General features: G+C 52.1%; 1 protein-coding gene and 1 pseudogene across 6 annotated transcripts in view; both read left to right on the top strand.

Moving 5' to 3' along the window:
• The window catches only part of IL34 (interleukin 34), a 62,842-nt gene extending 38,094 nt beyond the window's left edge, over nt 1-24,748 (top strand). For 4 of the 6 annotated variants that reach the window (XM_069549550.1, XM_069549549.1, XM_069549551.1 and 1 more), the window contains 6 exons: nt 12,208-12,606; nt 18,167-18,300; nt 19,040-19,117; nt 19,402-19,563; nt 23,768-23,900; nt 24,127-24,748. In XM_069549550.1, coding sequence (XP_069405651.1) covers nt 12,579-12,606; nt 18,167-18,300; nt 19,040-19,117; nt 19,402-19,563; nt 23,768-23,900; nt 24,127-24,296 — 705 coding nt within the window. In that variant the 5' untranslated portion in view covers nt 12,208-12,578 and the 3' untranslated portion in view covers nt 24,297-24,748. Of the gene's footprint in view, nt 1-4,997; nt 5,110-10,607; nt 11,144-12,207; nt 12,607-18,166; nt 18,301-19,039; nt 19,118-19,401; nt 19,564-23,767; nt 23,901-24,126 lie in introns of those variants that run through there. The other 2 variants (XM_069549553.1, XM_069549554.1) reach the window with 2 other exon arrangements.
• Nucleotides 431-1,403, top strand: LOC138418539 (dnaJ homolog subfamily C member 7 pseudogene; annotated as a pseudogene).
• Nucleotides 24,749-24,969: the final 221 nt, after the last annotated feature.

The following is a 24,969-nucleotide window of genomic DNA, read 5'->3' as shown; positions in this document are numbered from 1 at the left end:
GCATGTATATCTTTGTGCCCTTGGATTAGATAGACACTTGTTTCTTAGATATGACACCAAAGTTACAAGCAACCAGAAAAAAAAAAAGGGTAAATTGGGCTTCCTCAAATTTGAAAAGTTTTGTGCCTCAGGGAACATTATCAGGAAAGTGATATTAACACGTGTTTGTGAGGATACAGAGAAATCAAAACCCTCATACATTGCTGGTGGGAATAAAATGGTATAGCTGTTTTGGAAAGCTGACTGACATTTCCTCAAAAAGTTAACCATGAGTAGCCATATGACCCAACAACTACATTCCTACAAATATACCCAGGAGAACTGAAAACATACACCAAGACGAAAACCTGTACACAAGTATTCATGGCAATATAACTCATAGAAGTAAAAAAAAAAAATGAAAACGACCAAAATGTCCATCAGCTGATGAATGGATAAAGAAGATGTGGTTTATCAATACATTTTGGAATATTATACGACAACAAAAAGGCCTGGTGGTGAGACGGTGACCACTACTGAGTGGGATGTGGGAAGAGCAGTGAATGAGCCAGAACTGCTCAACCACGAAGAAACTAAGAGGGAAGCGGAGTCTTTCAAGGAGCGAGGAGGTGCACACTATGTCAAGAAAGATTACAGTGATGCTTATAGCTACTATGCACAGATACGTTTCCTTAAAAATGCCAGCTGTTATGCGGGTCAGGCAGCCATCTAGACGATGATTGCAGGGTTCCGGAAAGCTCTGGGAGATGCACAGCAGAGAGTGAGGGTGTATGACAGTTCCGCCCAGGGACTTCTGCGAGAGGGCAAATACCACCTCTCTCTAGGGAATGCCTCGGTGGCACCTTGTGGTTTCTGGAGAGCACTAGAACTTGACTACGAACATGCTCATGCTATTGTTCCTGCTTGAACAATAGAAGTTCAAGAATGCTAACGCAGTTACAGAATGCGAGGAAACAGCAGGAACAGGTTTTGAGAATCGGGATTTTTGGAAGTTTGTTTCCTGTATGGACTGTTCCCTAGAATTTTCCCCTGCCTGCCACTGCTTCAGAATCATCAAAGAATGTTTAGCAGTCTGAGTGGTTATCCAGAAGCCCAGTATGTGACCAGTAACATTTTGCAAACGGATCCCACCTTTGCCGCTGCTCTGTGTGTATGAGGTCTTTGCCTTTATTGTGAAGGTTGCATCGAGGAGGTGAGTTGGTTCTTTGTACAGCCTCTTGGGATGGCTCCTGACCATGAGGAGACCTGCACTGTCTGTGGAAATGCCAAAGAGCACACACATAGAAGGATGGGAATACAACATTTAAAGAAGAAACTACAAACTAGCATATGAACTGTGCAGAGAAACTCTGGGGATAGACCCCCAAAAAAACAAAAACAGCATACAAATGTTCAAAGCATAAAAAGTCCAAAAACATACAAATAGTTCATAAAGCTCAAAAAACAAAACCAAGAAACCCAATCAAAAAATGGGCAAAAGACCTAAATAGACTTTTCTCCAAATAAGACGTACAGATGGACAATAGACATAAGTAAAGATGCTTAACGTCACTAATTATTAGAGAAATGTAGACCAAAACTGCAATGAGGTATCCCTTGACACCAGTCAGAATAGTTATCATTAAAAAGTCTATGAATAACAGATGTTGAAAAGAGTGTAGAAAAAAGGGAACCCTTCTACACAGTTGGTGAGAATATAAATTGGTGTACCCGCTAGAAACACAGTGTAGAGAGTCCTCAAAAAGTGAAAATGGGGACTTCGTTGGTGGTGCGCTGGTTAAGAATTCACCTGTCAGTTCAGGGGACACAGGTTTGATCCCTGGCCTGGGAAGATCCCCGCGCACCACAACTATGAGCTGGAGTCTGTGAGCTACAACTACTGTGCCCATGAGCCTAGAACCCATGTTCTGCAACAGGAGAAGCCTCCGTGCACTGCAGCTGGAGAGGAGCGCGCACTTGCCACAACGAGAGACAGCCTGCTTGCAGCAATGAAGACCCGGCACAGCCGTAAATAAATAGAATTTTTAAGAAGGAAATAAAAACTAAAAATAGAACTATCATATGGTCCAGCAATCCCACTCCTGGGCACATACCCAGAGAAAACTCTAATTCAAAAAGATACATGCACCCCAGTGTTCATAGCAGCACTGTTTACAATAGCCAAAGCATGAAAGCAACCTAAATGTCCACTGACAGATGAATGGATAAAGAAGATGTCTATTTATATCACATATAGACTAAAGACTGCAGGTAGGGGAGGAAGACAGAGAGTGAACAGGGAGAGTGCTTGTGAATTTTTGTTTTATATATATATATGTATACAATGGAATTATATATAAAATGATCTATAATGGAATACTACTCAGCCATAAAAAAGAAATAATGCTATCTTCAGCAACTGGATGGACCTAAAGATTATCATACTAAGTGAAGTAAATCAGAAAGACAAATGCCATACGATATCACATGCATGTGGAATCTAAAATGTGATGTGAATGAACTTATTTACGAAACAGAAACACACTCACAAACCTAGAAAGCAAACATGGTTATCTAAAGAGAGGGGGTATAAATTCGGAGTTTGGGAGTTCAAGGCATTCTTTGGTGGTCCTGGGAGCCTTGAAACTTCTGGTCCAGGGATTTTTTTTTTTTTTCAGTTTGACTAATGAAACTGTTTGGGACCCAGAAAATGCAGGCTTTCCCAGTTTTACCTTGAATGTGGACACAGGTCGCCTCCTTCCTTCATCACGTCTCCATGTACTTAGCATAGTTTTGTTTTCTTAGTTGGATACCCTGTGCCTGTTTGAGCAGGATGACAGAAAGGGGTCCAGACTAAACACTGCAGGCAGGGGAGGGAAAAGTGAAGTCTCTCACTTTCAAAGAGTCGGGTCCGACTCTGCGACCCCATGGACTGTAGCCTACCGGGCTCCTCTGTCCATGGGATTTCCCAGGCAAGAGTACTGGAGTGGGTTGCCATTTCCTTCTCCAAGGGATATTCCTGACCCAGGGATCAAACCCAGGTCTCCCGCATTGTAGGCAGATGCTTTACTGTCTGAGGAGGGAGGCAGAGAGTAAATAGGGAGACTGCATGTGAATTTTTGTTTTACTGTTTAAATTTATTAAAAATTTAAGAGAATAAAATATTTTACCCTTATTTTTAAAAAAGGATTTGAAGTACTGTCTTAGCCTGCTCAGGCTGCCATAAGAAAATACCATAGACTGGGTGGCTTAAATAACAGAAATTTATTTTCTCACAGTTCTGGAGGTTGAAGATTAGGGTACCAGCCTGGTTGGTTTCTGGTGAGGACTCTCCCCTTGGGTTGCAGACAGCCACCTTCTGGATGTGCGCTCACGTGACTGCCTCTTTATGGGATCATGGAGAGAGACAGAGCAAGCCTCTGGTGTCTTTTCAGGGCACTAATCCTATTGTGTGTGACTTCCCTGGTGGCTCAGACGGTAAAGCGTCTGCCTGCAATGCAGGAGACCCGGGTTCGATTCCTGGGTCGGGAAGATCCCCTGGAGAAGGAAATGGCAATCCACTCCAGTATTCTTGACTGGAGAATCCCATGGACGGAGGAGCCTGATAGGCTACACCCCATGGGGTTGCAAAGAGTCAGACACCACTGAGTGACTTCACTTCACTTCAATCCTATCATGAGGGCCCCACCTTCATGATCTCATCCAACCCTGATTACCTCACTAAGATGCATTTCCAAATACCATCACAATGGGGGTTAGAGCATCAACATAGGAATTTGTGAGGGAGGGGGACACAAACATTTGGTTTACAAGATGAATAAACCGTGAAAATACGCTAAGTGAAAGAAGCCAATCACAAAGGATAACATAAGATTTTATTTGTATGAAATGTCCAGAATATGCAAATCCACCAACTCCAGGAGCTTACTCAAATTCGTGTCCATTGAGTCCGTGATGCCACCCAACCATCTCATCCCGTCGTCCCTTTCTCCTCCTGCCTTCAGTCTTTCCCAACATCAGGGTCTTTCCCACTGAATCAGTTCTTCGCAACAGATGGCCAGAGTATTGGAGCTTCAGCTTCACCATCAGTCCTTCCAATGAATATTCAGGACTGATTTCCTTTAGGAGTGACTGGTTGGACTCCTTGCAGACTGCAAGGAGATATATCTTAATATTTAAAAAAACAAAGGAAGAAGACATAGAGACACATCAGTCAGTGGACCAAAATACTGGGCTCTTGATTCAAACAAAGCAACTTTTTAAAAATTTTATTCTAATTGGAGGCTAATTACTTTACAATATTGTGGTGAGTTTTGCTATGCATTCACATGAACAAAGCAACTTTTTAAAGTTTTAAATTTTTAATTGTAGGATAATTGCTTTACAATATTGTGTTAGTTTCTGCCATATACCAACATGAATCAGGCATGCTGCTGCTCAGGTATACCTATATCCCACCCCTCTAGGTGGTCACAGAGCATTGATTTGAGCTCCCTGTGTCTCACAGCAAATTCTCGCTGGCTTTCTACTCTACATATGGTCATATATATGTTTCAGTGTCATAAAGCAACTTTTGAAAAGACATTTTTTAAATAATAAGGAAAGTTGAATATGGACTCTTTTTTAAAACTGATCTTCTTATTGGGGTAACATTGGTATATACGTTTCATGTGTGCACCATTGTATTTCTGCTTCTATATACGCCACAGCCTGCCCACCACCAAGACTCAGTTTCATCCCATCACCAGCTGCCGGCCATGCGGTCACACCATATGCCACTCGCTTTGCCCTCTCACCCTTTCCCCTCTGCTAACCGCTACTCTGTTTTCTGTATCTACGTGTTTGGTTTTGTTTTGTTTGGTTTCTCCACTTGTTTTTTAAATTCAACGTGAGCAAAATCATATAGTATATCTCTCTGACTTATTTCATTTAGCATGATGCCCTGAAGGTGCGTTCATGTTGTTACGATGGCAAGATTTCATCTTTTTATTTTTTAAATTTTTTGGCTGTGTTTTCAGGCTTGCAGAATCTTAGTTCCCTGACCAGAGATTGAACCCATGTCCCCCGCAGTGGAAGCACAGAGTCCCAACGACTGGACCATCGGGGAATTCCCCAAGATTTAATGGCTGAGTAGTATTCCATTGTTTATATGTATATATATGCACACGTATGTATGTATATATATGCCACATTTTCTTTATCCATCCATCCATGGATAGTCACTTAGGTTATTTCTGCATCTTGGCTATTTAAAGTAATAGTGTGATGGACATAGGGGTGTATGTATCTTTTCAAAGTAATGTTTTCATATTCTTTGGATAAATACCCAGAAGTGAAATAGTTAGGTCATATGGTAGTTCTGTTCTTAGTATTTTGAGAAACCTCTCTACTGTTTCCCATACTGGCTGCACTAGTTTATAATTCCACTGACAGTATATGAGGGTTTTTTCCCACAACCTCCCCAAGGCTTGTTATTTCTTGCCTACTTGGTGATAGCAGTTCTGACAGGTGTGAGATGGTATCTTACTTTGGTTTTGATATCTTCATGTGTCTGTTGGCCATCTGTATGTCTTCCTTGGAAAAATGTCTATTCAGCTCCTCTGCCCAATTTTTCTTAAAATTCTGGCTGCACTGTGCAGCTTGCAGAGTTTTTGTCCCCCTGCTAGGGAACAACCCCACTGCCCATGTAATGGAAGTACAGAGCCCTAACCACTGAGCAGCCAGGGAGGGCCCATCCTCTGCCTAGTTTTTAATCAGGTTGTTTAACTATTGTTGAGTTGTATGCGTTCTTTGTAATAAATATTAACCCCTTAGTGGATATGCAATTTACAAATATCTTCTCCCATTCAGCAAGCTGTCTTTTTGTTTTGTTGGTGGTTTCATTTGCTGTGTGGAAGCTTTGTAGTTTGGCACAGTGCCATTTGTTTATTTTTTTGCTTTTATTTCCCTTGTCTGGGGAGACATATCTAGAAGATATTGTTAAGACTGTTTTCAAAGAGTATACTGACAGGACTTACCTGGGGGTACAGTGGTTAAGAATCTGAGTTCCAGTGTAGGAGACTCAGGTTCGACCCTGGTCAGGGAACTAAGATCCTACCTGCCATGGGGCAACTAAGTCTGCTCACTGCAACTACTGAGCCTGCTGTAACAGAAGATCCAGCCTGCTGCAGTGAGGTCCGACGCAGCCAAATAAATAAATAGATTATATATATATATATACTACCTATGGTTTCTTCTAGGAGTTTTATGGTTTCAGGTCTTACATTCAAATCTTTAATCCATTTTGGGCTGACTTTTGTGAATGGTGTGAAACAGTAGTGTAGTTTTTCTCTCTCTCTTTTTTCCTTTTGCATGTAGCTGTCCAGTTTTCCCAGCTCCATTTATTTATTTATTTTTTAAAAATTTTATTTATCTGGCTGTGTTGGGTCTTACTTTCGGGCATGTGGGCTCTTTCATTGTGGCACTCAGGCTTAGTTGCAGCATGTGGGAGCTTAGTTCCCTGACCAGGGATCAAACCCTAGTCTCCTGCATTGCAGGGCAGATTCCTGACCACTGGATCACCAGGGAAGTCCCCCAGCTCCATTTATTGAAGAGACTATGCTTTCTCTGTTGTATGTTCTTTGCACCTTTGTAGTAAATTAACTGTGGGGCTTATACGTGTGCATTTACTTGAACGTGGATTCTGTGTTAGATGATAAGGGATTGTGCGTGCATGATAAGTAGCTTCAGCTGTGTCTGACTCTTTGTCACCCGATGGACTGTAGCCCATCAGGCTCCTCTGTCCATGCGATTCTGCAGGCAAGAATACTGGAGTTGGTTGCATGCCCTCCTCCAGAGGATCTTCCTGACTCAGGGATCAAACTTGTGTCTCTTACGTCTCCAGCACTGGCGGCCAGGTTCTTCATCAGTAGCGTCACCTGGGACGCCCAATGTAAGAGATTATTGGTTTGGAAATGCGCAGTAATAGTAATTTTTTAAAACATCTTAACATACTGGTAAAATGGCATGTCTGGGATTTGTTTTAAAATACTCAAGGGCAAAACTTAGAGGATGGGTGAAATGGGAATGGCAGAGTATTGATAAGTTTAGAAGCTGAATAATGGCTATATGGGGCTTCCCTGGTGGCTCAGTTGGTAAAGAAGCCTCCTGCAATGCGGGAGACCTGAGTTTGATTCCTGGGTCGGGGAGATGCCCTGGAGAAGGGAACGGCTACCCACTCCAGTATCCTGGCCTGCAGCGTTCCATGGACAGAGGAGCCTGGCAGGCTGCAGTCCACGGAGCCTCAAAGAGTCAGACATGTCTGAGCAACTTTCACAACGGCTGTATGAGGGTCCATTATGCTATTCTCTTCTACCTTGTTTGGTTTGTTTAACAATGCTATAATACTGTTTCAAAAATTACATCAAATATAGCACAGGGACAAAAGTATTGATTGGTACAGAATTCCAGGGAGTTCGTGTTCCAATAGAAGATTCGGAGCTGGGCCTAGGGCAGTGAAAGCACACCTTTGCCCACAGCCTTCTGCATTTCATTCAGAGGAGAGAAACCACGGGAGCCACTCCCGGAAGACGCCTTGGATTCAACTTGATGGGATTTCTACAGAACGTTTGCAGAGATGATGCACTTCCAGACCTCACCAGCTGTCTTTTGTTGTGTAACAAACTACCCCCAAGCTTAGTGGTTGGAAACAGACAAACACTGACTATCTCTCACGATTCTGTGGGGTGGCGAGTATTCTGGGCTGACTTGACTGGGGCCAGATGGACTAGTTTAGGATGGTCTCATTCAGATGCCTGGGGCCTCCTGTAGGAAGCTAGCCTGTAATTGTTTACACGACATGAAGCCCTCCCAGCAGCAAGAGAGGACAAGCCCGAAGCCCAGGCACGTCCCACTGATCAGAGCAAGTCACATGGCCCAGCCCAGACCAAAGTAGGTAGAAATAGAGCCTCACTTGCAGATGACACTTGTAGTTACTGAACAGGGAACGGGAGCCAAGGGGCCAGGCAGGGTCTGACTCAGCCCACATCTCTGGATGGCACTGGCTACTCAGATGAGGCCAAGAGCGGAGCCTGTGTGATTCATGTGCTCTGGTTCTAGAACCCTCACTCCGCTGGCAGAACAGAGGTGGTAGATGAAATGTTATTCAGAAATATAAACTCTGGGCTAACAGAAGAAAATCATTCCTATTTGTGCTTTTGTTATCTTTTTTTTTTACCCCCCATGGCCTAAACTCAGTCCTGTTTTTCTTCTTCCTCCTCAAATTGAGCATGTGTGACTCACTGCTCAGGACTGCTAGTTGCTATAATGTCCCTTCCTACATTCTCAAAGGGCAAAGTGGCTTGATTCACAGGAGGAGGTGGGGCTGGCTATTAGTCTTGGGACAGCTCCCTGCACCAGCCCTGTTTCTTCATGTCTAGGTGAGGGGGTTGTGTGGCGTGTCTCTGAGGCGCCTGTGGCCCTGCCCTGCCTACAGAGATGCGGCAGGTGGCTCAGTGCTCCATGTCCTGGGCTTTAGGTCAGGCCTGGCCTCTTTGGGAAGAAGGATGCTCTGTGTTGGTGTAATAGACTTGTTGCAAAAGTGGCCCTAATTCTTCCCATGCACCCCCATTCATATCTTTTTCTGCTTTTAACTTGAAGTACAGTTGATTTACAATGTTGTGTTACTCTCAGGGACACAGCAGAGTGATTCAGTTACACATATGGAGAAGGGACAGGCTACCCACTCCAGGATTCTGGCCTGGAGAATTCCACGGACTGTAAGAGTCGGACACGACTGAGTGCCTTTCGCTTTTACATGCTCATCTTGCTCCTTTGTCTGAGGCACTGTCTGTTGACTTCCCCCCAGTGAACGCATGGCTGCCTGTCACTGCCTCCCTCCCCGCTCCACACATACACACCCTCCCCAGGGCCTTTGTCTTTCCACGATCCATAAGTCATGGTTCTGTTAAATTAGCATTCACTTTTCACTTGCTACTGTGACTTTGAAAATGCTATTTGTTATTGAACTATGTAAAATAATACTCCAGCTTTTGCTTTCTTGTCCAAGTTCTCTCTGCACAAGGTTCCACTGGACTGCTCTAAGCCCCTGGGTAGAGTGGGGCTGGTGAGGCAAAGGCGATTCTCAACTCCTCCCTACCCCTTTCCTCACCAGAGAGAGGCAGACGGACAGACAGACACCCCTGAGCTTTCCCAGGGTTCAGCAAGACTACTCTCTTAGGGGACTTCCTCCGCGCCGCCCTCCGCCTCCCAGAGAAGGGTCCAGCTTGTGTCATCAGGCAGCCCCCGCTTCGCTTGGCTTCCACACATCTCTCCCATCTCTGTGGGTGGCACCCAGGGTCAGGGCTCTGTGGTGCGGCCTGAAGGGGACCATGACCCTTCTCTCACTTCCTTGGCTTCTCCGTCCCAGTCTGCTGGCCCAGGGTATGTGGGAGAAGCCTTTCTGAGGGATATCTTAGTGAGGAGCTGACCGGGAGAGTTTTGGGGTGTGGATGGGGTGCAGAGGCAGATTCTGGTGTGCGTGTAGGAGGTCTGGATCCATGGATGTTCCGGTGGTGGGAGCAGGACAGGAGCAGGAAGTGCTGTCCAGGCCCCGGTGCACAGGACGCAGGGCCGAGGTATCTGCAGGGCTGTGGGACTGCCAGGTTACAGCATGGGCCTGCAGAAATGGAGGTTCCGTCCGCACCAAAATCTGTCCACGGAGCCTCCTGGAGGCTCTGTTCTCAATCGTCAAAAACTGGAAACAAGCCAGCTGCCATTCAACTGGTGAATAGAGTCTACACAGTGGAGTACTACTCAGCAAGGAAAGGGAACAAGTGACCAGCACACGCAGCGTCCTGGCTAAACCCCAGATGGCAGGCTGCTATGGGAAAGGACACAGAAGACCGCGCGCTGTGATTGCATTTATAAGGTGTTTTGGAAACAAAGCTGCTGTTCAAACGAGCAGGGGTGGTTCATTCCCACCCTGGGGCCAGGGCGGGAGGACTGGTTGACTGCAGGCTGGCAGGAGGGAACGTTCTGGGTGGAAGGAGATGTTTTACATCTTGATTATTATAGTGGCTATGTGGCTCTGTGCGTTTGTCAAAATCCATAGAACTGTATCCTAGGAAAAGGCGAATTTTGCTATGGGTAGTTATTACCTCAGTAAACCTAAATAAGGCAAGCACAGCGATGACAAAAAGCTTCAGCCAGGTCAGTGTTTGTGGTGATGCTGTAGCAGCAGGAAGGTTACCAGTGTGGGTCGCAGGAGGAGGAGGTTCAGGGGTGAATGGACACCTGTGTTCTCTCGTGCAGCCCTGCTGCCTGCTGGGAAGCTCCACGGGTGAGAGTCGGCCCATCCATCATTCTGTGGAGGAGTCATGGATGTCGCAATGGAGAAGACCCCCAGATCACACCTACTCTCCCCTCATGCCAACCACCTGTGGCCATTCCAGAGGGAGAGGGCAAGACAATGGAACAGAACGGAATCAGAGGCTGAATTTCAGAGCCGGCTCTGTCACTTGCCAACTCAGTGGCCTAGAGCCTCAATTTGCTCATCTGCAAAATGGGTACAACAAGCCATACCTCACAGAGCTGGGTGAGGGATAAATGATGGTGACTATATGAAAGCCCCAAGCCCCATGCCCAGCTATAACTTATTAGCCGGCTGTGGTTGAATTCCTGTTGCTCTTCTTACAAGCTATGTGGCCATGGACAAGTGTCTTAACCTTTTTGGGCTTTGAGTTCCTCATTGATAAAATGAAGCTTTATGGCCCCATAAGGTTGTTGACCAACCTAGATAGCATATTCAAAAGCAGAGACATTACTTTGCTGACTAAGGTCCGTCTAGTCAAGGCTATGGTTTTTCCTGTGGTCATGTATGGATGTGAGAGTTGGACTGTGAAGAAGGCTGAGCGCCGAAGAATTGATGCTTTTGAACTGTGGTGTTGGAGAAGACTCTTGAGAGTCCCTTGGACTGCAAGGAGATCCAACCAGTCCATTCTGAAGGAGATCAGTCCTGGGATTTCTTTGGAAGGAATGACGCTAAAGCTGAAACTCCAGTACTTTGGCCACCTCATGTGAAGAGTTGACTCATTGGAAAAGACTCTGATGCTGGGAGGGATTGGGGGCAGGAGGAGAAGGGGACTATAGAGTGAGATGGCTGGATGGCATCACTGACTTGATGGACGTGAGTCTGAGTGAACTCTGGCAGTTGGTGATGGACAGGGAGGCCTGGCGTGCTGCAGTTCATGGGGTCATAAAGAGTCGGACACGACTGAGTTACTGAACTGAACTGAACTGAACTGAACTGAAGGTTGTTGTGAGGATTTAATGATTATAAAGGCCTTAGCTGTGGGCCTACCAGATAGTGAACACTCAGAAAAAGTCACAGCATTTTTTATAATAGAGTTGCCAAATTTAGCAAATGAAGATACAGGAGTCCCAGTTAATTTGGAATTTCAGATAGGCAGTGAATATTCTTGTAGCATAAGTATGTCCCATGCAATATTTGGGATATACTTATACTAAAAAAGTGTTCACATGTGATGTGCTGTGCTTTAGTCTTTCAGCCGTGTCTGACTCTTTGCCACCTGATGGACTGTAGCCCACCAGGCCCCTCTGTCCATGGGGCTTCTCCAGGCAAGAATACTAGAGTGGGTTGCCATGCCCTCCTCCTGGGGATCTTCCCAACCCAGTAATCAAACCAGGGTCTGCTGCATTGCAGGTGGATTCTTTACCAGTTGAGCTAACAGGGAAGCCCCATTCATGACATAATTATACTAAAAAAAAGTTTGTATCATTTATCTGAAATTCAAATTTAACTGGGTACTCCATACTTGGGAAGGCAGATTTGGAATGTGAGAATGGAACTAAGCCTGAAAGTGAGTAGAGTGGTGAATGATCTGCTTTAAAAAAAAAATCTCCCTGCAGTCCAAGTCATTCATCTGGTTTATCTATGATCTCCCCTCAGGAAGCTCCCCAGGTTGAACCCACACAGCCCATTCATTCCTTGGTCCTGCTTTGGTTTTGGCCCCAGGGTGTCCGCCTGTATCCTTCGAACTCGCCCCTGGACTGAGGCTGCCCTGTGGATGCCCTGTGGTCCTGCGTCCGAGCGGTGTGCCCCTGGCCTTCCTGTGGGCCCAGCCGGCCGTGGCTGCCGCCTGCACGGTCGGCTCTGCGTGCCTGTGGCCGGGGGCTGAGTGGCAGCACCACGCTTACATAATCGGTTTCTCTCCTCCTTTCTCTTTCCAGAGCCAGGTTTCACACTGAGCAGCTGCAGACGGAGAAATCAGAGAAAGCACAAGCCAGCCGCAGATTCCGAGGCCTGCGGGGGACTCTGTCCTGCTCCGAAGAAAGACCCCGAGGCAGCCGTCTCAGGCCAGGTCTTGCTGCCATGGGGCCCACGGCCGCCGCCCGCTGGCTGCCGCCCGCACTGTCAGGCAGATAAGGGGGAGCCCTGCCCGGGGCACCTGCCGCCCCGCCCGGCCACTCCCCCGAGGCCAGCCCTTCCTCACTCCCGGCTCCCTCTGCTGACCGGGGCCATGCAGGCCCTCCTCGGGCCTCTGTGAGCAGACACACCTCTGGGGACGCGCGTCTGTGCTCTGCAAGACCCGTGCACCACCATGCCCCAGGGACTGGCCTGGCTGCGCTGTGAGTACCCAGCGGGGCTGGGGGTCCGTGGGGGCTGCCCGGGGAGGGCCCCGCAGCTGGGCTCTGCTGTAACCGTGGCAACCAGGGCATTCTTCCTGGGGAGAAGTCGAGATGCTTCCCAGCTTAATGGCAAGCGCCCTCAGGGACTCTCATGCTGTCTGCCCTGTCTCCAGCTCAGACAGGCATGATGGCTGTGAGCCTTGGAGTGGGTGGGCACAGTCAGTGGGTCACGGGGACAGGGCAGGCCCTGGGGCTGGGAGGCAGGACCTCACCTGCCCAGGCTCACTGGTGCTGGGGAGCACAGTAGAGAGACTTCTGGCTTCCCTCGGGGTGGCCAGTCTGGGGTGGGGGCTTATGAAATTGTCTGGGCCCTGAGACATATGAGAGAAGCGCAGGCTGTTCCCTCTGCCTCTCCCTCTGTGAAGAGCTAAATCAAAAGGCAGGAAGAGAACGGTGGTGTTGGGAAAAAGAAAAATAGTTGAAATGAGGACAGAAAAGAAAAAGAATCTAGAAGCCTCTCGAGTCTGCTGGTGGGAAGCCAGACCAAGCTCCCTTCAGACTCCAGGACTCAATTTAGTCGACTCAAATTCAACATATTTTTTCTGGTGCCACCCACGTGCCCACCGGAGAGGCACTGCCATGGTGACAAGGACCTGGGCTATCTTGTGCGTCTCTAATACCCGGCGTGGAGTTAGGTGCTGGGAACTGTGTGCTGTTTACATGAGATCTGGGGTCTGATCCTCCGAGGGATGCGCTGAGGAGCTGGGTCCTCCCCGGCCCTTGCGGAGGGCACTGCAAAGGGTCAGGATGTTCAGAACGGGTGGGAGGGCCCAGACTTGGTGTTCTGGAATTTTCCAAGTCGTGAGGGGCAGGGGGAGCAGGAGAAACAGCAGAGTGAGGTGCCACTTGAAATGGTCTCAGAGGTGGGTGGGTCTGCATGCATAGATCTGGGGAGGTGAGGACGGCACTCCTTCCAGGGAGGGGGAACAGCGTGAGCAAACCTCAGCAGGCAGAGTGCGAGGCCAGGCTGGACGTCGGTCTGGGCTCGGGTGGCTGAGGCTGTGGAAGCCAGGGTTAGGGGCGGCTGACTGATGAGACGGCAGGAGCCCTGGAAGATGCGTGGTCTGGGGTGGGGGCTGGGATAGGGAGTCCCTCTGCTCTGGGGAGAGTCTCTATTCCAGCCTTCCGGCAGGAGGTGATGAAGGTCCCTTCTGAAGAGGGAGGTGAAAATGGAGAGTCCTGGCGGAGGGGCATGGTGCATGGGGTGGCGTGCAGCGGCCCGGCTGTGGCGGGGGCTGCGGATCAGGAGCTCGGGAGGGGCTGGGTGCTGGACAAGGAGCAGCTGCCCCAGTGAATTGCCACTGCTGCTGCTGCTGCTGCTGCTGCTAAGTCGCTTCAGTCGGGTCCGACTCTGTGTGACCCCATAGATGGCAGCCCATCAGGCTCCCCATCGCTGGGATTCTCCAGGCCAAGAACACTGGAGTGCGTTGCCATTTCCTTCTCCAATGTATGAAAATGAAAAGTGAAAGTGAAGTCGCTCAGTCGTGCCCGACTCTTAGCGACCCCTTGTACTGCAGCCCACCAGGCTCCTCTGTCCATGGGATTTTCCAGGCAAGAGCACTGGATTGGGGTGCCATTGCCTTCTCTGATGAATTGCCACAGACTTGGCGAAACAGCAGAAATGCACTCTGTCACAGCTGGGGAGGTCAGCGGTCTGAAATCAAGCTGTCAGAGCTCTGCTCCCTGCGAAGGCTCTGGTGGAGGGTCCTTGCTGCCTCTTCCAGCCTTTGGTGGCTCCTGGTGTTCCTTGGCTTGTGGCCGCATTGCCCCAGGCTACCCTGCTCTGTGAGGCCACGCGAAGGGTCTTGCCCTACGCGTCTCTGTGTCCTTTCCTCGTCCTGAAAGGACACAGTCATTGGAGTTAGGGCCTACCCTAAATTCAAGATGAGTTCACCTGGAGATTCTTAACAACAGTTGCAGAGACCCTGCTCTTGGAAGGCAGATAGGCAGTGAGGCTGCAGTTTCGCTGTCCCTGCCTGCTCAGCTGTTGTCAGAGTTGAGGCAGCAGGAAAGGAGCTTAACGTTGGAAATGGTAGTTGGGCTGCAGGGTTGGAAGAAGTCTAAGTCTGGAAGAAGACAGGTCATTTGGGCAGGGTTTCGGGGCCCCCACAGCTGCCAGTCTGGGAAGCATGGGGGCTCCACAAGTCCCTGCTGCGTGCCTCATTGCCAGGCCCTGAAGGCTCCAGACTGGGACTCGATGAGGGCAGGTGGGGTACCACTTGGGGGTGGAGCGGACGGACAGCCAGAGGGTGCCAGCCACACTGGAAAAGGAAATTCAGTGTGGACAGACACACTGGTTGTGAAAGAAAAGACAGAAACTAGGATCTTTATGTGGCATCTCCGTGAGCCAGAGTGTGGCCCTGAGGACACCAATCTGTGTCCTGTCACTTTCTGTCAAGCACAGTCACCAGGCCAGCAGCATCAGCTTGACTTTGGAATCTGTTAGAAATGTCGATTCTCTGCCCCCCACCCGACCGCCTACCTGCTGAATCAGATACTGTAGGTGGGGCCTGGCACTCTGGGCTTTTACCAGCTTCTGCAGGAGACCCAGATGCCTGCTCCCAGTTCCCTAAAGTGCTAGGGTTCAGAGCACTGTGCATCCACACACTGGGAGCTGCCTTGTCTGCTCAAGACAGTGAGTGAACTGGACAGATGGCGCTAGAGACAGAGGCTGCTTCAGGTTGGGGAGACCCTGGGGAGGGAAGGAGTCTTGGTCTCACAGTGGGAGAGGACACCAAGGGCAGGGGCAATGTGTGGGCCAAAACCCCAAGGCAGAAATGATTTTGACAGGCAGGAGCACCCAGCTGAGGGGGCGAATGATGTAGAGACAAGGTAGGGAGCAAGTGGAAACACTGGTTTGTCTGTTCCTTGGTCTAAATATTGGTTCAAGAACATGGGAAGGGAGAGAGAGACAGAAAGTGCCAGATGGATTACAAATTTGCAAGTCTGTGGAAAATGTGGAGTCAGACTTCCACGACGGGAAGGGCTGGTGGGCTGCAGTCCATAAGGGGCACAGGGTTGAGCAGACCTGAGTTCCTGGCCTGGCAGGGGCACAGCATTGAGTAGGCGGAGGGTGGGGGACGGTGGGACTGGGGCTGGGGCGGACAGTGACACCCACAGCTCAGGCCCTGGAGGGTGTAGGAACAGAAGGGTTCCCAAGTGCCAGGGAGGTGAGTGGGGAAAGTCCGGTCAGTAATTCCTGCTCACAATCAAGAGGTGACCCAGCCTGCCTGGCTAATTTGAGGGGAAAGAAAGAAAGAAAAGGAAAAAGCACAGCTTTTGACTATAACAGTAATAGACACTAATTGTATAATATACTCTACGACATATAAAGAAGAGCACAGCGATATCCCACAGAGGTTTGGTGCATTTCTTTCTGTTGCATTTTTCTATGCACACACACACACACGTATAGTTAACGAATTCAAGTCATGCTTTATACTCAATGTGTTGCGTCCTGCTTTTTTAAACTTCACTCAGAAGTGAAAGCGTCTGCCTGCAACGTGGAAGACCTGGGTTCGATCCCTGGGTCGGGAAGATCCCCTGGAGAAGGAAATGGCAACCCACTCCAGTATTCTTGCCTGGGAAATCCCATGGGCGGAGGAGCCTGGTGGGCTACAGTCCACGGGCTCGCAAAGGGTCGGACACAACTGAGCGACTTTGCTTCACTTAAGCATATCAAAAGTATTTTTCTTGTCATGAAAGCATATCATAAGTATTCTTTACCAGTGTGATTTCTATTGCCTGCACTCATTATTAGTGATCATCCAGGGCTCTTGTAGTTGTTCGCTGTTATTAAATGATACTGCAGTGGAAGTCTCTGTGTCTCTCTCTCGTTTTCCTTCACATTTATTCCTAGAAATGAGTTTAATGGGTCAAAGGGTATGGACAGTTTTAAAGTCCAGTGGGTTGAAATGTGAACATTTTAAAGTCCATCAGTAACAAAAATTGCCAAAGTGCTTTCCAGGATGAGAGCATTTGCCTCACTACTTCACCAGCACTTTAATAATTCTGTTCTATGAAAGTAACAGCCACAAAAAAACCTCTTTCTGTTTGGTAGGTAAAACATGGATCTGATTGTTTTAGTGTGAATTTATTAATGAGGTTCATTTTCAGATATGTCCCTTTCATGTCCATATTTTGTTCTTTCTGCTCTGATCCGTTGAACTCTTGTTCTTATTTGTTGCTAATTTTCTCAGTATATTTTCTAAGTCTATTCAGTTATGCAGAAATCAGTTTTTAAAGTCACAGTGACCCACAGTGGTGAAGGTGGGTAATGTTCAGATTGTTTGTATGGAAAGACAAACAGCCTGAGTGAGGTTCAGTCAGCATCCTAGAAAGACCACACGGGAAGAGCCGCTACACACAGCTGGTACCAACACCTGAGAGGCATGTCAGAGTCAGACAGAGCAGGGAAGACAATGGCGCGGGTCGCCCTGGAGTCATTGGGAGAGTTCTGACTAGAATCCACAGTTCCAGAGTCTGCGTGGAAAATGCAGCAAAAAGCTTTGAAAACTCCTTGGCTCCAGACAGGGGGCAGAGGTTGCCCTGGAAAGGAGGGTGCCTGCCCCGAGGGCAGGAGTAGGCAGGAGGCTGGAGACCAACCCCAAGGCGTAGATCTGGGGGCTCTGCCAGGCCGAGGTGGGAGTGGCTGCGCTGGACGGCACGTGCTTGTCTGAGTTGTGGTGCTGGAGCCCTGGCCCCAGGGAAAGGCTTCCCAGTGCGAGGACGGCCTCCTGGGGGCCCAGCGCCCCCACCCTGGCCTGTGAGGACACGTCCCCTCGTAAAGGGAGGCACGTGCTCACTCTGCACACAGCTGCATGAAGGGAGGCGCATGTTCACTGCATACAGGTGCGTGAAGGGAGGCACGTGCTCACTGTACACACAGGTGCGTGAAGGGAGGCGCGTGCTCACTGTACACACAGGTGCGTGAAGGGAGGCTCAAGCTCGCTCCGCACCCAGGTGCGTGAAGGGAGGTGTGTGCTCACTCTGCACACAGGTGCGTGAAGGGAGGCGCGTGCTCACTCTGCACACAGCTGCTTGAAGGGAGGCACATGCTCACTGTGCACACAGGTGCGTGAAGGGAGGCGCGTGCTCACTGTACACACAGGTGCGTGAAGGGAGGTGTGTGCTCACTCTGCACACAGGTGCGTGAAGGGAGGCTCGAGCTCGCTCTGCACACACAGGTGCGTGAAGGGAGGTGTGAGCTCACTCTGCATCCAGGTGCGTGAAAGGAGGCGCGTGCTCACTGTACACACAGGTGCGTGAAGGGAGGCTCGAGCTCGCTCCGCACCCAGGTGCGTGAAGGGAGGTGTGAGCTCACTCTGCACACAGATGCGTGAAGGGAGGCGCGTGCTCACTGCACACACAGGTGCGTGAAGGGGGGCTTGAGCTCGCTCCGCACCCAGGTGCGTGAAGGGAGGCGCGTGCTCACTGCACACCTACAGGAGCAGTGTGAAGCAGCAGGTGCTCACGTGTTCTTGCTGGGTGTGGCCCACAGATCTTGGGATCCTCCTCGGCATGGCCTTGGGAAATGAGGGCTTGGAGCCATGGCCCTTGACCCGGAGCGACGAGTGCGCCATCACTGGCTTCCTGCGGGACAAGCTGCAGTACCGGAACCGCCTTCAGTACATGGTACCCATGGGCCCTCGCCGCTCCTCTGCCAGAGCCCGCCTGGCCCCTGGCCCCTCGCATACACCCTGGGCCCGGGCTGCACTACCTGTCCGTGCTCCTGCTAGCCGCCGCGGGCCCTCCCCGCCTCTCATCTGACCCTTGATCCCACCTCCACGTGGCCCTCTCCAGGGGAGAAGGGATTGCAGGAAACCTCGGGGGAGTCACGTATTATTAATAAGGGTGATAAGGACCTGGAATTTATAATGTTTGATTCTTTTATTAGGGTGAATCATGTGGCATGTGGCTCTATAGGTCTTTTTTTTTTAACAGCTTTGAAGACGTATTGACACGTAATTCACATAGCACACAATTTATGTGTTTAAGTGTACATTGCAGTGGTTTTTAGTGCATTCTGAAAGTTATGAAACCATCACTATGACAAGTCTCAGAGCAATCTTTTAAAGTTATCTTCCTCACCCCGCAAAGGAGATGGTTTTCCCAGAGCAGTAAGCCTCTCATCCTACACCTTGGCCTGAGACTAGGCCTGTCAGGACCTACCCTTCCCTGTGTCCCGGAGGAAGGGCTGTCTTTGTCCCAGCTGGGGGCAAAGCGCATATTTTCTGTGGAGGAACACTGCTGTGACCTCTGCCGTCAAGGGCCAGGCCTGTGTCCTTCCCCTGCATCAGATTCCTCTGGGAGGCTGGGGAAATCTGAGCCGTTTCTGACTCTGACCTCATCCTCTGTTCTTATACCTTCCTAGAAACACTACTTCCCCATCAACTACAGGGTCAGTGTGCCTTATGAGGGGGTGCTCCGAACAGCCAACATCACCAGACTGGTGAGAATCCCCTCCTCTGGACTGGGGAGCCCCCTGCCTCCAGGGACACCCTGGGTGCCCTGCCTGGGAAGCACTGGTCTGGGTAGGTCCTGCTGCCAGGAGGCTTTCCTGGCCCCTCAGGCCAGCCCACCCTTGGCTCAGGCCCAAGCTTGCCCCCCACCCCCGGGGGCTGCCTGGTATTCCCCCCTGTGCAGGTCAGGTCTGGGGGGATGTTGGATCTGGGGGCGGGGGTAAGGGCCCAGAGGCCCCTGTCGGGGGCTTCAGTAGTTTCTCTGTCTCTGCAGCAGCGGGCCCGGGTGAGCCAGCAGGAGCTGCGGTATCTGTGGGTCCTGGTGAGTCTCAGTGCTACTGAGTGGGTGCAGGAGGTGCTGCTCGAGGGCCACCCATCCCGGAAGTTCCTGGAGGAGGTGCACACACTACTGCTGGATGTCAAGCAGGGCCTGCGGGTGAGCGCTGCGGGGTTGCGGGCGGGCGCGCCTGCATGCGTGTGTGTGTGTGTGTGTGTGTGTGTGTGCCTGCCGGTGAGCACTGTGGGGGTGCGGGTGGGTGTGGGCGGGCGGGTGCGTGTGTGTGTTTGTGTGTGTGCCTGCGGGTGAGCGCTGTGGGGGTGTGGGCGGGTGGGTGCGTGTGTGTGTTTGTGTGTGTGCCTGCGGGTGAGTGCTGTGGGGGTGTGGGCGGGCGGGTGCGTGTGTGTGTGTGTGTGTGTTTGTGTGCCTGTGGGTGAGCGCTGTGGGGGTGTGGGTGGGGCGGGGGTGTGTGTGTGTGTGTGTGTGCCTGTGGGTGAGCGCTGCAGGGGTGTGGGCGGGGCGGGGTGTGTGTGTGTGTGTGTGTGTTTGTGTGCCTGTGGGTGAGCGCTGTGGGGGTGTGGGTGGGGCGGGTGTGTGTGTGTGTGTGTGTGCGCGCGCGCGCCTGTGGGTGAGCGCTGCAGGGGTGTGGGCGGGGCGGGGTGTGTGTGTGTGTGTGTGTGTTTGTGTGCCTGTGGGTGAGCGCTGTGGGGGTGTGGGCGGGGCGGGGTGTGTGTGTGTGTGTGTGTTTGTGTGCCTGTGGGTGAGCGCTGTGGGGGTGTGGGTGGGGCGGGTGTGTGTGTGTGTGTGTGTGTGCCTGTGGGTGAGCGCTGCAGGGGTGTGGGCGGGGCGGGGTGTGTGTGTGTGTGTGTGTGTGTTTGTGTGCCTGTGGGTGAGCGCTGTGGGGGTGTGGGTGGGGCGGGTGTGTGTGTGTGTGTGTGTGCGCGCGCGCGCCTGTGGGTGAGCGCTGCAGGGGTGTGGGCGGGGCGGGGTGTGTGTGTGTGTGTGCGTGTGTTTGTGTGCCTGTGGGTGAGCGCTGTGGGGGTGTGGGTGGGGCGGGTGTGTGTGTGTGTGTGTGTGCGCGCGCGCGCCTGTGGGTGAGCGCTGCAGGGGTGTGGGCGGGGCGGGGTGGGTGCGTGTGTGTGTGTGTGTGTGTATGTTTGTGTGTGCCTGCGGGTGAGCACTGTGGGGGTGCGGGCGGGCAGGGTGGGGCAGGTGCGTGTGTGTGTGCCTGCAGGTGAGCATTGTGCGAGTGTTGCAGGCAGGGTGCGTGTGTGTGTGTGCCTATGTGTGTTCATGGCCAGAAGCTATCAAAGGAGGAAGTAAACGCATGGAAAGTCCTGGCTTGTCCTGGAGGGTGCGGGAGAAGTGGAGGTCAGAGTGAAGGGCTGGGCTTTGGGGGGCAAGTGATGCAACTGAGACCATCTTAGGCTCTGCAAACCTGGGTGAGTCATTGACCCCACTCACTGTTTCCACATGTACGGAACAAGGCAAAGGAAGAAGGCTAAGTGGGTGGAGCACAGGGAGCTTCAGTTCAGTTCAGTCGCTCAGTCGTGTCTGACTGTCTGCGACCCCATGAACTGCAGCACGCCAGGCCTCCCTGTCCATCACCATCCCCTGGAGTTCACTCAGACCCACGTCCATCCAGTCCGTGATGCCATCCAGCCATCTCATCCTCTGTCGTCCCCTTCTCCTCCTGCCCCCAATCCCTCCCAGCATCAGAGTCTTTTCCAATGAGTCAACTCTTTGCATGAGGTGGCCAAAATACTGGAGTTTCAGCTTTAGCGTCATTCCTTCCAAAGAAATCCCAGGGCTGATCTCCTTCAGAATGGACTGGTTGGATCTCCTTGCAGTCCAAGGGACTCTCAAGAGTCTTCTCCAACACCATAGTTTAAAGGCATCAATTCTTCGGCGCTCAGCTTTCTTCACAGTCCAACTCTCACATCCATACATGACCACAGGAAAAACCATAGCCTTGACTAGACAGACCTTAGTCAGCAAAGTAATGTCTCTGCTTTTGAATATGCCATCTAGGTTGGTCGTAACTTTCCTTCCAAGGAGCAAGCGTAGGGTGATGGAACTCTTCTGCGTGGAGCTGTAATTGCATTTGTCGGAGCCCGCTACTGTACAGCAGAAAGAGTGAACCCGAATGTAAACAGGCTTTAATTAATAATGATAATAATAGAGGTTCCTGATAGCTGCCTGTTCAGCAGTGTTGATCTGAGGCCTGGGGTATATGTCTTCCAAAAAGCCTGAGGAGTAAGGTGGCAAGATCACTGTGTTGTCTGTGCAGGCCGTGTGTGTGCTGTGGGACTCCCTTCCCACACCCCCACTTGCCCTCCTCAGGACCCTGGTAAACACCCGCCAGGCCCCCAGCTGCTGCCCAGCAGGAAGAGCCAACAGGGCGCCGACTGTGAGCTCCTGCCGACCCCAGGGCGCGGGGCTCGCGCCTGCTTTTGCAGCTGCCTGGAACTTTGTGGAGGCGCTGTTTTCTGGCAGAGGCCAGGGGGCTAGGCCTTGCCCTTGGTGGCTCTCTTGTGCCTGTGGGCAGGGTAGGTGGGGGCTGACCTGGGGAATGGACCGTGCTCCATTCTCAGTTTTCCTCGGGAGTGTCTCTGGCTCCTGGAGCTGCAGGGAGCTGCTCTGGGGCTGGGAAGGAGACGTGGGTAGGCTGAGGCCCTGCCCACCTGGGCCGTTCAGGGTGAGCCAGCTTTTAATCTCTCTTTTCTCAGTGGTGGTGGCCGAGGCCCCCTCACAGGTGACCCGTGTCTCTGGGGCAGTGGGTCCTCCCAGGGTGAGCCCCTTGGCTCTCCTCTCACCCTCACTGCTCTCTCTAAGCCTTTGTATGTTAGCTTTCTGGGACTGCTGTCACAGTTCACTACTGACTGACCACGTACATCCGAGCCTGCGGCCCCCTCTTCCAGTCGCCTGGGGCTTCCCAGGTGGCACTTGTGGTGAAGAGCCTGACTATCAGTGCAGGAGACATAAGAGACGTGGGTTTGATCCCTGAGTCAGGAAGATCCCCTAGAGGAGGGCATTGAAACCCACTCCAGTGTTCTTGCCTGGAGAGTCCCATGGACAGAGATACTGGAGGGCTACAGTCCATGGGCTTGCACAGGGTCGGACGCCACTGAGGCAACTTAGCACACACAGTGGCTTAAAACAACACAATTTATTGTCATGGTTCTGGAGAGCAGAAGTCTGAGATCATGAGGGGAGCAGGGCCACGCTCCCCCAAAGGCTCCCGAGGACGCTTCTTCCCAGCCCTTCCAGCTTCTGGTGCTGGCGCTTCTGGTTCTGGGCTTGTGGCACGTCACTGCAGCCTCTGCCTGTCTTCACACGGCCTTTCCCCCTGTGTCCCATGTCCTTTCTCCTGTTCCCAGTCATTGGATTTAGGGCCCACCCTGAACCCAGACTGATCTCATCTGGAGGCCCCTGACCTCACACCTGCAAAGACCCGGTTTCCTCACATTCACAGGCGCCAGGGATAAGGACTTGGTGCAGCCTCCCCTGTGGCTCAGTGGTAAAGAACCTGCCTTTAATGCGGGAGACCCGGCTTCGACCCCTGGGTTGGGAAGATCCCCTGGAGAAGGGTATGGCAACCCACTCCAGGATTCTTGCCTGGAGAATCCCATGGACAGAGGATACTGGCAGGCTACAGTTCAAGGTGTTGCAAAGAACTGGACAAGACTGAGCAACCAACACTTTTCACCTTTTCACAGCTTTTTTGGGGCACGTGGGGCAGAGGAGCACACAACCCCACACTTCACTCTGAGGAAGGGTCTTGCCCAGCTCAGGCCCCGCAGCCCCCTGCTCCATGTCTGCTCCTGCGGCTCCAGGCCCCGCTCCATCCCGAGCACGGTACCCGTGCGCCCCGCACCGGTCCCCTTAGCGAAAGTGCGGTTCAGAGGAGCCCACCTGCTTGGAGCTGGAGGCCCAGCCCTGTTGGCTGGCCTTGGCCTCACAATACGACCGACCCTCCTGCAGGTCCTGCTCCCTCTTCCTGGAGTGGGTGTGGGTCTCTGCACCTGCAGGGCAGTGTCCCTGGGACGGGGACTCCTCATGCAAGGGCGGCCAGGCCTGCGCCGGAGCAGCGAGGATGCCCCCACCTCCTCCCGGTCTGGCCGCCCCCAGGAGGAAAAAGAGAAGTCTCTGTGTGTTGTGCTCGAGTGAGGGGCATTGAGGGAGCCCCTCCCAGGAAAAATGGCGCCTGCAGGAAGGAGAGAAGTTACTCTCGGCTGTTCTGGTCACCTCTTTCCAGGCGGGATGAGTTTGCCCACCCCACCCTCACCCCCGCCAGCTCTCCTGGGATCGCTGCACAGGCTGAGGGTGGCATCTGTGGCTCTAAAGGTTTCCTCTCTTCCAGGGCATGGAGGTCAGCCCCCAGGTGGAAGCAGTGTTGAACCTCCTGAGTGCGCCGGGAAGCCTGAAGCTGGTGCGGCCCAAAGCGCTGCTGGACAACTGCTTCCGGGTCATGGAGCTGCTCTACTGCCCTTGCTGTGAGGAGCTCTGAGGGGCTGGGGCTGGGGCTGGGGTACCGCTGTCTGAGCCAGGTCACCAGGTAGAGCCGGGGCCCTCGGCACGTCCTCTGCTCCCCAGGGCCACAGGCCATTTCTGGAAGTGGAGATGGACTTGCGTACACGAAGAGCAGTGTGGCTTGGTTGGGGTGAGGGGCTACTGACCAGTCCTGCAGCCTCATTTGTGTGTCTGTGTGTGTCCTCGCAGGTAAAGAAAGCTCTGTGCTAAACTGGCAGGACTGTGAGGCGCCTCAGCCTCAGGCTCGCAGCCCAGCCTCCGCACAGTGTGAAGCCACCCAGCTGTACCCTCTGCCCCAGCCGCCCTCCACCTCCCTGCCCCGCGTCCTGGGACCCTCGGCTGGCCCCCCAACTCAGTGAAGCTGCTGAGGGCCCAGGGCAAGGCTTCCTGCCCGGAGGAGCCTAGGGTGACCTGGGGGGCAGCTGGAGGAGCCCCTGCAAGAGACGGACCCGGCCTGAGACTTCGGGTGGCGGTGGGGAGCGCCTCCTGGAGAGGAGGCCCTGGCAGTGTTGTCCTTTGAGGGACACAGAGCCTGACAAGGGTGCAGCTCTCCCTCCTGTGGTCTCGCCTGGAGCAGTGGGTGCTGGGGCACCTGAAGGCAGAGCCTCTGGCTGCTCCTGGCACTGCCTGGGTTGCCCCCTTCCCTGAAGGCAGTGCCAACCTTCTCCTGAGTCAGGCAGTGGGAGCTGTACCAGGTGGGCATACTCAGCAAGGCCGGGGAGGGGGCAGCAAAGCTGGGACAAGGGCATGGTAGCCAAATGCCACATCTTGCCATAGTTTATTTTTTCTATTAAACACCCGCTTTGTTTTGGTTTGCTTGCATCTTTGAGGATGAACCTGGAGAAGGCTGCTTTCCCCTCCTGCCAAGTGCAGGAGGCAGGAAGGGGGGGCGGGCTGGCCTGGCGCAGGGGCCTGGGGCTGAGGATTCAGGGTTGGAATGGTCAGGGCCTTTGCCAGGGTCCCAGAACGGGGGATATTTGAGGGACTGAGTTCCTTCCAGCCCCACCCCAGCCCATGAAGCCTCAGCAAGCC

The sequence above is a fragment of the Ovis canadensis genome, chromosome 14 (assembly GCF_042477335.2).
Source record: "Ovis canadensis isolate MfBH-ARS-UI-01 breed Bighorn chromosome 14, ARS-UI_OviCan_v2, whole genome shotgun sequence".
Classification (NCBI taxonomy): Eukaryota; Metazoa; Chordata; class Mammalia; order Artiodactyla; family Bovidae; genus Ovis; species Ovis canadensis.
The sequence above is the reverse complement of the archived record's forward strand: the minus strand, read 5'-3'. Positions and strand labels throughout refer to the sequence as shown.